The 13,032-nt window shown below is 39.6% G+C and overlaps 1 protein-coding gene across 9 annotated transcripts in view; it reads right to left on the bottom strand.

Annotated features, from left to right (window-relative positions):
• Window positions 1-13,032, bottom strand: part of Nsd1 (nuclear receptor binding SET domain protein 1) — a 117,502-nt gene that overhangs the window by 26,064 nt on the left and 78,406 nt on the right. For all 9 annotated transcript variants that reach the window (XM_028863660.2, XM_028863656.2, XM_028863653.2 and 6 more), the window contains 2 exons: window positions 3,690-3,890; window positions 2,002-2,181 (listed from right to left, as the gene is read on the bottom strand). In XM_028863660.2, coding sequence (XP_028719493.1) covers window positions 2,002-2,181; window positions 3,690-3,890 — 381 coding nt within the window. The remainder of the gene's footprint in view (window positions 1-2,001; window positions 2,182-3,689; window positions 3,891-13,032) is intronic.

Below are 13,032 nucleotides of genomic sequence, written 5' to 3' on the forward strand. Positions count from 1 at the left end.
CAGAAATAGTTTTTGCTCAGCTCCTAGTCAATTATTTGTAACTCTAGTCAAGGGCTTAGTGAAACACATGCAGAAAGACTTTGTTGTAACAATATGCCCATTCTAATATTCCTGAGCTCCCAGCTCATATCAAAAATTTTCATATTCAGATAATAAATAGTACATTTTACTAGCAAAATTAGTTATGGCAATGAGGTGAAAAATAAACAAAATTTATATGCATAAATATCAATATAAACATTTTCTCCTAAGACTATTTATAGCAAATAGAAACCACAGTATAAAAAAAGCACAATTAAAGTCTTGTGTATGTACATATTTGTGTGTTTGCAACGCATGTGGAGGCTAGAGGTTGGTGTTAGATGTCTTCCTTGGTCACCTTCTACCTTATTTTTTGTGACAAGGTCTCTTACTGAACCTGGAGCTCATCCATTCTGCTAGGCTGGTTGGCTATCCAATGAACTCAAGTTATCTCTCTGTCTCTGCCCTAACAGTATGTCATGTTATAGCAATGTACCTCTTGTTTTACATGAGCAAGGGAATCTGAACTCTAGTTGTCATGCTTGTGTGGCTGGGACTTTACCAACTCAACCATCCCTGCAACACTAAAACTGGATTCAGCTGGTGACAGGAAGGTGCTTTAAGCTCTAAGACCATACCACTTCAGGAATTCACTTTCCTTATTGAGATCTAATTTTCCTAATAGCAACATTTTATAATGAATAGTCACTCTTTAGAGCACAGTCAACACATCATGCAGCAGTACCTGACACATAAACAGCACCTCCACATGGTTGGGTCTTTCCACTCTTTTTCCCCCTCTTCACACTAACTCTTCAGAACTTTGCAGTTTCAGCCACATAGTTATATTATTTGCTTTGTTGCCAGGGGAAAGTCACAGATGAAACACTTCTAAGCAGGGTGCTTGGCCTCCCTATTGAATAGTTACCTTAGTTTCCTAGTTCACAACTTAGTTTCCATTTGCCATCACACTCTTATTAAAATTGTTTTTAAATAAAGTGTGGTTAGAGACTTAGCACAATGACAGAATTTTAGGTGACATTTGGACTTGTTTTTTTTTTTTTTTAAACATATATGAATGAATTTCTTTCCTAGCCTGTACTAATGTTTTTCTATATTGTTCTAGAAACTTTTTTTTTCAGGGTGAGCATGGTAGTAACTGCCTTTAATAGAGGCACACTGGAGGCAGAAGCACGTGGATCTCTGTGAGTTTGAGGTTTGGTCTACAAAGCAAGTTCCAGGACAGCCAAGCCTATACATAGACGCTGTCATAAAAATAAATATACATATATAAAATAAGAACTTTCTTCAGGAGTTGGAAAGATGGCTCAGTTGGGATTCAAAGCATGGGCTGCTCTAGCAGAGAACCCCCAGCAACCACATGGTTACTAACAACCTTCTGTAACTAGTTCTAGGGGATCTGACACCATCTTCTGGCCTTCTCTGGCACTGCATTCAAGTGATATACAGACATACACTGCAAAGATTATAGGTGCTTACCACATCAATGTATATAAAATCTAATGCTTTGGGCATGCTAGGCTAGGCAAGTACTATGCCAAATTAATTATAGTCCAGCCTCATGTATTATAAATTAAAGAGAATACATGAGGGACTGGAGAGATGTCTCAGTGGTCATAATGGGCTTGCTATTTAAGTATGAGGACCCTAAGAGTAAGGATTCCCAGTACTCAAGGAAAGCTAGCCTGTACACCCAGCACTGGGTAGCTGAGACAAGCAGATCCTAGGGATTCTACAGCACATCAGTCTAGCCAAGAAAGGTTGACTGAGAGACCTTATTTTCAGAGTCAGAGAGATGGGCCAAGTTTGAAGACCTGAGCTTGATATCCAGGACCCAAATGGTAGAAGGAGAGAACCATCTCCTATAAATTATCCACATACTCACTTCAAAACACATAAAATATAAAACATTGGATAATCCCTTTGAAGTCACTCATAAAATCAGAAATCATATCTTACCTTCTGAGCACACAAAACACCAGCTAACATTAACATGCTCATGATTTCGGCAACCCCGCCTCGGGGTGAAGTGATTAGGGCAGATGATACTATTAGATGCAAGGATTTTTGACCCAGCAGCAAGACAAAAGTCATTAGCATGGTATGCCACAGGACAGCGGACACAGCGCATCAGACGACCTACATATACGGACAGCGGAGAAATGGGGGAGGAGCAAGAGAAAAAGATTACATATGGAAACAAAGTGCACTAGTCTATTTGTCAGCAGAACGACTACCTAAAAACATGGCTCTTATACATGTATTCGACTATTAAGAGTAAGAGGAGCCAGGTGGTGGTGGCGCACGCCTTTAATCCCAGCACTCAGGAGGCAGAGCCAGGTGGATCTCTGTGAGTTCGAGGCCAGCCTGGGCTACGAGTGATATCCAGGACAGGCACCAAAACTACACAGAGAAATCCTGTTTCCAAAAACAAACAAACACAAAACAAACAAACAAAAAGGGCTGGAGAGATGGCTCAGAGGTTAAGAGCACCGATTGTTCTTCCAGAAGTCCTGAGTTCAATTCCCAGCACCCACATGGTGGCTCACAACCATCTGTAATGAGATCTGTGTACATAATAAATAAATAAATCTTTTTTTTTAAAAAAGAGGGAAGCTCTGTGCCAGTCCCCAGTGGGAGTAGGACTGCACAACTGTAAACACACCTGCCTCAGCAAGGAGACATGATCCAGGTAACTGCCTTCAATCCTCTAATGCATCGAGTAAGTCAAAACGAAAAGGAATAGACTCAGGAGGCAGAGTCAGGTGAGCTCAGAGGCCAGCCTGGTCTACAGAGGGGGTTCCAGGGCAGCCAAGCTACACAGAGAAACCTTGTCATAAAAACCAAAAGATTGCCGGGTGGTGGTGGCGCACGCCTTTAGTCCCAGCACTCAGGAGGCAGAGCCAGGCGGATCTCTGTGAGTTCGAGGACAGCCTGGGCTACCAAGTGAGTTCCAGGAAAGGCGCAAAGCTACACAGAGAAACCCTGTCTTGAAAAACCCAAAAACTAAAACAAAAAAACACCAAAAGATTAAAAAAGAATGGAACAGTGGTACTAATGTTTGCCTAGTACTCTATGATGCTTGTTTCCCACATGGATCTCCTAATATACCTCAGCAACTAAAAACTAGTATCAAACTACTTAAATCAATCTATATGGCAGCAACAATTAAAAGGGGATATAAAATGCACTGAAAGGAAGATGTTTTCAAATAAAATCTCCCAAGATATCTAAATATTTTAAACTACCAGCTAGAAATCCACAGAATACAACATGCCATCAGTGAACTTCATTACTCTATTAGGCTACAATGATGCTACTTTACCAAACTGACAAGCAGGAGTCTATGAAGAGATGCTTCAGATTACACTTGAAAATAAATATTTCCAAAGCAACCGAAGTCTTATAATTAGATTGGTTTATATTAAAAAACAACAACATCCGGGCGGTGGTGGTGCACACCTTTAATCCCAGCACTCTGGAGGAAGAGGCAGGTGGATCTCTGTGAGTTCAAGGCCAGTCTGGTATACAGAGTGAGTCCCAGGGCAGATACCAAAGCTACACGGAGAAACCCTGTCTCAAAAAACAAAAACAGCAGCAGCAGCAACAACAACAACAAAAACCAAAACCACAACAACAAAAACTACCTTTAGAAGCAGATACATTGGCTGGATTAGCAGCATGGCAAGTTATACAGATGTGGAGGGGGCACCTGAAGCCCTTGTTCTGCATGACAGTTGGTGGGTACTTCTGGACACATTCTTCATGGTAAAACTTTCCACATAAGGGCAGAAGGCACCTTTTTACATCTTCCCCACTCTGCTTACATACAAAACAGGTATGGATTCCTGGGAAAGGAAAGAGGAAACAAGTTAGTATTACAGGAATCTACCTAAGCTAATCTATCTAAGCCATTAGGTCTAAATTAGTAAAGAACTTTACTGAACCAAACTGACAAAATCTGACCCTAATAAATGAACAACTTTAGTACCTTTATAAGTAGGCAATCTGATGTGATATGTGCTTATCGGTATGATGTAACAGGGTGTGTATTATACCGTCTACAAAGCATTCCTTTCAAAAGAGAAACTCAATTGTGATCAAATCCAGCCTCTAGATCTAACTACATTGTAGGTGATACAGAAAACACAGGAACAAGGGATTGGCTGGACATCCCAGTGGGTGTAAGTGTTTGCTCTCAAGTCTGGTTTGTGTGATAAAAATCTCCTGACAAAGCAAGAATTTATTTTAGCTTACAATTTCAGATTATGGTCTATCACTTCACGATGTCAACGTGGCAGAAACTTGAAGCAGCCAGTGCTACCCAGTCAGGAGTAGAGAGAATGAATGTATGGGATACACTTTTAGACTAGATTTTGCCAAGTCAATTTCCTTAAGGCAGTTTCCTATAGACATGCCCACAGGCCAAGCAGATTTAGACAATTTTTTCTGAAGCTGTCTGGGGAATTCTGAGACCCGAAATCAAGAGATCTGCCTACTCCTCTCTAGCTCTCAAGTGCTAGGATTAAAGGCTTGTACCACTGCGTTCAGCACACTTCTTATCCCTTCCCAGATATTCCTTTCTACATTGTGTCGTGTCAAGCTAATAATTATAACTATCAGTCAGTTTTGATCTTTTTATTTTTAAGAGTTTTATTTATTTATTTATTTATTTATTTATTTATTTATTTATTTATTATGTATTCTGCCTGCATGCCAGAAGAGGGCACCAGATCTCATTGCAGATGGCTGTGAGCCATCATATGGTTTCTGGGAATTGAACTCAGGACCTCTGGAAGAGCAAGCAGTCAATGATCTTAACCTCTGAGGCATCTCTATGCGCCCCCTTCTTTTAAATACCTTTGAGACAAATGGAAAAAAGTTGAAAATGAACTCAGGAGTTACTGTAACTTGAAAATCTATTGGATTTTTTTGAAAGTTCTGTTAGAAGACTTCAATGAGCACTTACAGATTCTTTGTGTATCTACATGTTTGTAAGGGGAGGTTAAGGTTGACATGGAATGTCTTCCTCAGTCACTGTCTACCTTTTATATTTATTTGTTTATTTTTGGTTTTTATTTTTGATACAGGGTTTCTCTGTGTAACAGCTCTGGAACTTGCTTTGTAGACCAGGCTGGCCTCAAACTCACAGAGCTATCCCTGCCACTGCCTTTCAAGTGCTAGGGTTAAAGGCGTGAGCTAACACTGCCCAGCCTCTACCTTTTATTTTTTAATTTTTTAGGGTATATATAATATATATAATATATATATATATATTGTATATATAATATATTTATTTATTTTTGTTCTGGCATTGTGTCATTCTTTTTTAATTAATTAATTAATTAAAATGCCGAATGCTGTTTATTGAAGGAGGGAAGAGGTCTTAAATACAGGCTTACAGCACAATGGGAGAAGCCGGGAGGGCAGAAGTTTGTTACTAATTTTTACAATCTTGCATCTAAGCTGTTAACACCCAATATGCAGGACACACACATTCAGGAGGGTGGAACCCGGCAGGGAATTAGCATAGGGAGAATATCAAGGTCAAGGTCAGCAAGAAAGACAAATTACCCAAAACAGGGGCCAGGACACTACAGGTCCCCCTTTTACTAAAAAAATGAGCTTTTGACTTAGGTTGCATGGGACGCCTGCCCAGGCCACTTTTTTTTAAAAAGATGTATTTATTTGGCACGAGGCACAAGAGGATGCTGGGCCCCCTGGAACCGATCTGCCCGTTTGGTTGCAGGGCAATAAACTCAGGTTCTACTTTTTGAAACAATGTAGCTAGATAGTGAGCCCCAGGAAGCTGCCTATCTCTGTTACCCAGTGGCTGGGATTACAGACACACAGAGCCATACCTGACCTTTTACATGGACCCTGGGAATCCAAACTCAGGTCCTTATGCTGGTATGATAATCATTTTACTGACTGTGCCACCTTCCTAACAGAACACATGCAAACTCTTTACTTTTTGTTCTACCATTATTTAAATGAAAACTTAAGGAAAGAAAGAGAAGTGGAAAGGGGGAGAAAGAAGGGCCACTGCTTTGGAGATACAGTATCATAAGATGCAGAGGAAGGGAAAAGGCCAGTACTGAAAAGCAAATTTGAGCATGAACCTTGACATTTGCCATAAAATAGAAGCTCATTTAACTAAAATACCCATCTATAAATACGGAGATCATTCAGTTAATAAAATCTAAGGAAAAATGTAAGCTATGTATCTGTAAAGAAACAAGTGGATACTACAGACCTATTATTCAACTAGAGCAATCTAAGCAATGAGATGATCACCCTGTTACAATAAAACAGGGAGAGCCACCAGGTAAGGAAATAACATCTTCTTATTTTGTTGTCTGTCTAAGAGCGGGTAAAAAAAAGATAAGCCTGCATAAGACTCTGAGTCTAACTCACTCTGAATCTAACTTCCAGGCCTGGAAAAAATAAAAATAGAAGTTTCACTATACTTCAAATCACACACACACAAGTTACTTTAAAATAGATTATACACATAAATATGAAGACAGAAACTATTAAAACCACAGAAGATATACTAGTGGGGGATAAAGTGCCACCGAGTTAAGCTGTATTTCTTAAATACAACAAAATAATATGAATAAAAGTTGATAAACTAGGGACCCAGAGACACCTCAGTGGTTAAGAGCACACTGGTTTCTCTTCCAGAAGACAGATGCCAGCACCCATATGGCATCTCACAACCATCTGTAACTCCAATTCCAGGGGAACCAATATCCTCTTCTAGCTTTTGAGGTCACCAGGCATGCAGGTGGTGTACATATATATATATATAGGCAGGCAAAATGCTCATACACATAAAATAAAAATCTTCTTAGAAGTTGACAAACTAGACTTTATCAAATTCTGAGCCAGGAACAATGGTGTATGCTTGTAATACCAACAATGATGAGGGTCCTTGAGAATTTTACAGCCAGCCTGAGATCATATCTCCTAAGACAAATGGACGTAGCTTGGTGGTAGAGCTGGTCTATTATGCACAAAGAGTTTACCCCCAGGACCACAAACAAACCAATACTCTAAAGACTGCCAAAAGACGGTGAAAACTAATATAATTGATAGAGAGCAGCACACAGAGGATGAGAAAGGTATGAGTTCAAGATCAGTCTGGACTCCACAGTAAATTGCCAACTCAAGAACAACAACAAAGAGAGAAAAAAAAAAGAGAAACAAGATGATAAGGGTGAAGAGACCACCATTATAGGAAATACCGTATACTGATTGGTCAGGGTAAGGACATTTTAGATGTGACCCTAACACCAGAGAAAAAACAAAACACAAGCAAATCAGATTTGAACACAGTAAAAAAGCTAGTCATAGTGGCTCATACCAATAATCTTAGCATTTGGAAGGCTGAGGAAGGATTGTAGGTAGGAACAGGTTAGGCTACAAAATAACTGTCTCAGAAACAAAACAAACAAAAAAGACAAAAACCAAAAACCCAAATACCTAACAAGAAACAGTGAACATAGGGAAGAGACAACCTAACCAACAGAAGAAACTGTTTGTAAATTGTACATTAACAAAGGAATATTTTATATATATATATATATAAAAAGAGGGGGCTCGAGAGATGGCTCAGTGGTTAAGAGCACTGGCTATTCTTCCAGAGGACCTGGGTTCAATGTCCAGCACCCACATGGCAGCTCACAACTGTCTGTAATTCCAGTTCCAGAGAATCTGATACTTTCACACCAATGCACATAAAATAGAAGTTCAATAAATAATTTAAATATATAAAAAATTAAAGAATTTAAAAAAATAAAATATAAAGAACTAAGTGTCAGCACTGGCAGCTATAATGGCTTCCCGGGAAAGGCAGAGTGTGAGGAGGGACTGTAAGGAAAGGGCAGGACGAAGAGGGAAGGGAGACAGTCCACGGAGCACAGGAAGGACTGTGCTTCAGGAATGGCAGCAGTTAGACATCTGCTGCTTTTTTGTTATACTATCGCTCCTTCACCCTCCCCCATCCCTAGCTATGGATAGTCTATCAAGCAGCAGACCACAGCAGTAGAGAGGAGTAGCAGAAACAGCGGGCAAAGACGACGGTGGAGTGACCGCCTGGCCATGGTAGACTGGCGTGAGATACACAAAACTAAGACATGGCAGAAAAAAGAAACCCACAAAACAGTTTATCATTTCATTCTGTATTGCTATTAAGGAGTCAGCAAAATCATGTGATCAAGCTCAGAGGAGGTGATGAAGGACCAGAAATGCTTACATATACAACAAAATGACCAACTCCATGGGCCTGATGGAAAGATTATGGCCCAATGTAATTTCTAAATGCTTTTTATTAAAAATGACTGCCGTACTGTTTAATCTTCAAGAATAGCTTTCTACATTTGCTGTACAGAAATATCATCAGAAAAGGGCAGTGCAAGATTCAGGCCTAATTCTATTGTTCTATTTTTCCCCCTATTTTAGCATTCTTGGAAAGATCCCATCCATAATACAGGTAGAAAGCAAAGGTGCAGCGAAACAACACACTTTTTCTTCATCCTGATTGATCTCTTATTATGACCCGTGATTCTTGGCCCCCCCACCCTATCCGAATAAATCTTTTCAACTTTGCTACAGGATCTCTCTACACTGAGAGTAATGTCTTTCCACCTTGGAAAGACTCAACCTCATGCAGGATTCTTTCGCTCCTGTCATGGGCCTAGAGCCGATGTTCTGGTGGAGGGGAAGAGAGCTTCGTCCTAGGGTTGAAGGCCAGCTTTCAAAGGCCCTCTGCTCATATTTCTGACTACAGGCCTTCTGAATCAGAGGAGTTTTATTTGTAGGATGTCTGAAGAGATGTTGGGGTTCATGGTTAGGTTACACAATTGTGTCAAACATTTTGCCCATGGAAATGGGCAAAAGCCTCAAAAGCTACCTCCAAACAAAACTGTTTAGTCCTAGAGGAAATCAAACTCCCAAACTCAAACAAGCAAAGGTGTAAGGAACTCATCTTGTAGGACAACCTAATGACCATTATTTTCTTTTGACTGAACCTCCACTGAATATTCAAGAAAAAAAAATAGATAGTTGATTAAAATAATATTTGAATCCTTCCACGTTCCAGGTCTTTATTATTGTGCGGGTTATTCCTGCCTCATCTGTGTCATGGACCTCAAGACAAGCTGGACACTGATTGCTAAGGTAGTGAGATAATGGAGTCCATGTCATTCATGTAATTTCTGTAGCTGAAGGTATGTATTCTGCAGCTATATTAAACATAGTCCAACTACAGGACAAGATACAGTATTTTGTTTGACAACCACTGAGAGATGGGAGATGAGGAATTCCTCCTGGAATCTGCTAATGCAATAAAGGACGGCTAACCATAGTTTTGTCTCGCCTAAACTTAGTTAAAGTCTGAGCAAGTATGATATAGATAGGTCAAAGTGGATTAACACTGTTCAGGGATCAACCAGATCAAAGAGAAATAATTTTCCACTGAGGTTGTTTCTCGGAGATTCTTGAGACCTGAAACTCATTAATTCAGAGTTTGCTAATTTAGACTTTATCCAACCTATCTAAGAAAATGCACAGTAATTAATTCAGAATTGTTGTTCTCATGTCACACACTCTCTACAACATTGTCTTCTCTGGGGTTCAGCCATATCAAGGGACTTGGATATTTATTGTAATGACTTGTAAATAACTGTAGAGACAAGGTTGAAACTAAGTGAGAAAGGGAGTAGAAGCAAATGGAAGCTCAGACCTACTGATGTACAAGTTCCTATATACCACATACAGTGACAGACAGCTTTTGTTCGGAGGACTGATGCTAGTCTGCATGCCTGCCTTCTAGCAATTATGCAATACCGACAAGGACTCTGAAGAAATGGGATCTAGCATTCATCATTGAGACTCAGTGCTTGAAGTCCATGTTTTAACCTTGAGTTTACTGTTAGTGGGGTTAAGGCAAAGGAAAAAGCTAACTAACGTCTCCGACTGTTTTGTCTGGGTAGATGGTTTTTGAGATCTTATTAAGTTTTTGTTGTTTTGTGTTCTTTGAGGCAGGGTTTTATACAGTCCTGTCAGGCCTCAAGCTTACTATATATTTAAGGATTGACCACAAATTCCACAGAGTCTTCTCTTACTCCTGAGTGCTGAGTGTGTCCCCACAATGGGTTTTAAACCTGACCTGGAACAGGTAAGAAAAGCTAGGCATGACAATTCATACCTATAACCCCAGCACTGGAGCTGAGGGAGAGGATACCATGGAGTTCATGGTTACTCTGAGCTACTTGGAAATCAAAGCCAGCCTGTGCTACAGAAACCCAGTTTCAAAACTCAAAAGACAAAGACCACACCTTTAATCCTAACACTCAGGAGGCAGAGGCAGTAGGAGTTCCAGGATAGCCTGGTCAACAGAGTTCAGGGCTACATAGTGAGATCCTACCTATCTCAAAGCAACAATACTCCATCAAATCAAAGATAAAAAAAAAGCAGAAAGACTGAACATTATACAGAAATTTAAATAATCAAGTATTTTTGTCTAGATTGGTATTTAATTGTTTGAGTCAAGGTTTCACTTTGTATCTATCCCAGGCCAGTAAATCCTCTGCCTGTCTCCCAGGTTTTGGGATTTTAAGAAGGCATCATCACCAACTGGCTCTGAATATGTGAAGCTTATCTGTAACAAACAACATGGTTTAGTTCTCTCTCTGTTACCTAATATTTAATGGTATGAATTGGTGGTTCAGTGGGTAACACTGCTTGTTATGTAAGTCTAATGACCTGAGTTTGATCCCCAGAATGCACAAAATGTTAGAGAGCATCAATTGTCTTCAGACCTACATACACCTACCACAGCATGTATGAGTTCTCTCACACACATCATATATACATATACACAATAATATGGAAAATAAAAATTAAAAAACAATACCCTTACAAATGTAGAGAATTTAGTAGCAGTTACAGAGACTCAGAGAACTGAATTGAAGTTAGTCAACAAAATATAAAGGAAAAATATTAGGAAAAAAATACTCTTCTACAAAATGGGGTAACAGTAAGTTTTTTTTTTTTTTTTTTTTTTTTTTTTTTTTTTTTTTTGGTTTTTTCGAGACAAGGTTTCTCTGTGTAACCTTGTGCCTTTCCTGGAGCTCACTTGGTAGCCCAGGCTGGCCTCGAACTCACAGAGATCCGCCTGGCTCTGCCTCCCGAGTGCTGGGATTAAAGGCATGCGCCACCAACGCCCGGCTAGTAAGTTATTTTTAATTTGTACTTTTAAAAGATCCTGCCGGGCGGTGATGGCAAATGCCTTTAGTCTCAGCACTCGGGAGGCAGAGTTAGGCAGATCTCTGTGAGTTCGAGGCCAGCCTGGTCTACAGAGCGAGTTCCAGGACAGGCACCAAAACAACACAGAGAAATCCTGTCTCAAAAAAAAAAAAAAAAAAAGATCCAAATGAGGGGAGTTCAAATGGTTTCACAACAAAAGAAATGATGGATGTTTAAAGGGATCGGTATGCTCATTACCCTAAACCATAACGTGGAATTAGCACACTGCACCCCATATAATGTACAATAACTATGTGTCAGTTAACAATTCTTAAAATTGTTAACATGGAGTTGCAAAGATGGTTCAGCAGTTAAATGCACTTGCTACTCTCCAAAGTACCTGAGTTTCTTTCCCAGCACCCACACTGAGTAGCTCACAATGGCCTATACCACCAACTTAGGGATTGACATCCTCTACTGGTCTCTGAGGGCATCTGCATATACCTGTCATGTAATCATAAAACATGAATCTTAAAAAAAAAAGATTTTAAAAAATTATATTTTTTGATTCAGAAGACAAATCCTAAGTCATATCTTAGGTACACAATCCTGGCACTTAGGAAGTAGAAAAAGGAGTACAGTAGGTTCAAGGTCATCCTCAAATATATACAGTGGGGTTAACTCTACAGGAAACTATCTAAAATCAAACAAAAACAAAATTTAAGCCACAGACTGGGAGAATATTTTGAAAAGCCCATCTGAGAGAGCTCTTATATTCAGAAGATTAAAAAAAAAAAAAGCAGGGCATAGTGGCACATCCCTTTACTCCTAGAACTTCCAAAGAAGAGGCAGGCGGATTTCTGAGTTTGAGGCCAGTCTAGTCTATATAGTGAGTTCCAGGCCAGCTAGGGCTGCATAGAGAGATAGTCTCCACTGTCCTGATGGTTTGAATAGAAGGTGGCAAACAGGCACATGAAAAAGATGTTCAGCATTGCTAGTTAGTAAATGCAAATTAGTAAACTAAAACAGGAGATTCTACCTTCCAGCTACCAACACAATCAAATGAAAGGTACTGACAATGAAGGAGAAACAGACCCTAAGAAACCACAGCAGAGAATGTACAATGATGTAATTCAAGCTATACTACCACATAATTTATACATTCTCTATTCTTATTCTCTATACTTATTCATCCAAGAGTAAAGAAAATAAGCTTAATTTTTAAAGGCCTAAACCATAAACTCTCAAATGTCAATCAATACATGAATGAATAAACAAAGCAGTAAATACTTACAATTAAATACTATTCAACAATGAAAAGTCTTTCCTAAGATTAGGATAATGAACTATGATATAAGCAACAATGTTGGTAATTAGTAATTATGCTGAATTATGATTTCTCAGGCATTTTCAGATATTTGCGAATACAAACGTTACAACAAATCAAACTGTACACTTTATTGTTTTGACACAGGGTCTCACTGTGCAGTTCTGACTGGCCAGGAGCCAGCTTTGTAGACCAGGCTAGCTTCAAACTCAGGTATCTACCTGCCTCATGAGTGTACCACCTCACCCAGCACACACACATCATCATCAATCATCACCAACAACTCATGTCTTCAGGCTCTGTGACAGAGAGCTTGAGCCATCTTGCCACCGCCACCCCCACCTTGTTTTTTTAAAGATAGCATCTCATGGGATTAGAGAGATGGCTCAGCCGTAAGAACACCCGTTGCT

Source organism: Peromyscus leucopus, chromosome 5 (genome assembly GCF_004664715.2).
Source record: "Peromyscus leucopus breed LL Stock chromosome 5, UCI_PerLeu_2.1, whole genome shotgun sequence".
In the NCBI taxonomy this organism is placed as follows: Eukaryota; Metazoa; Chordata; class Mammalia; order Rodentia; family Cricetidae; genus Peromyscus; species Peromyscus leucopus.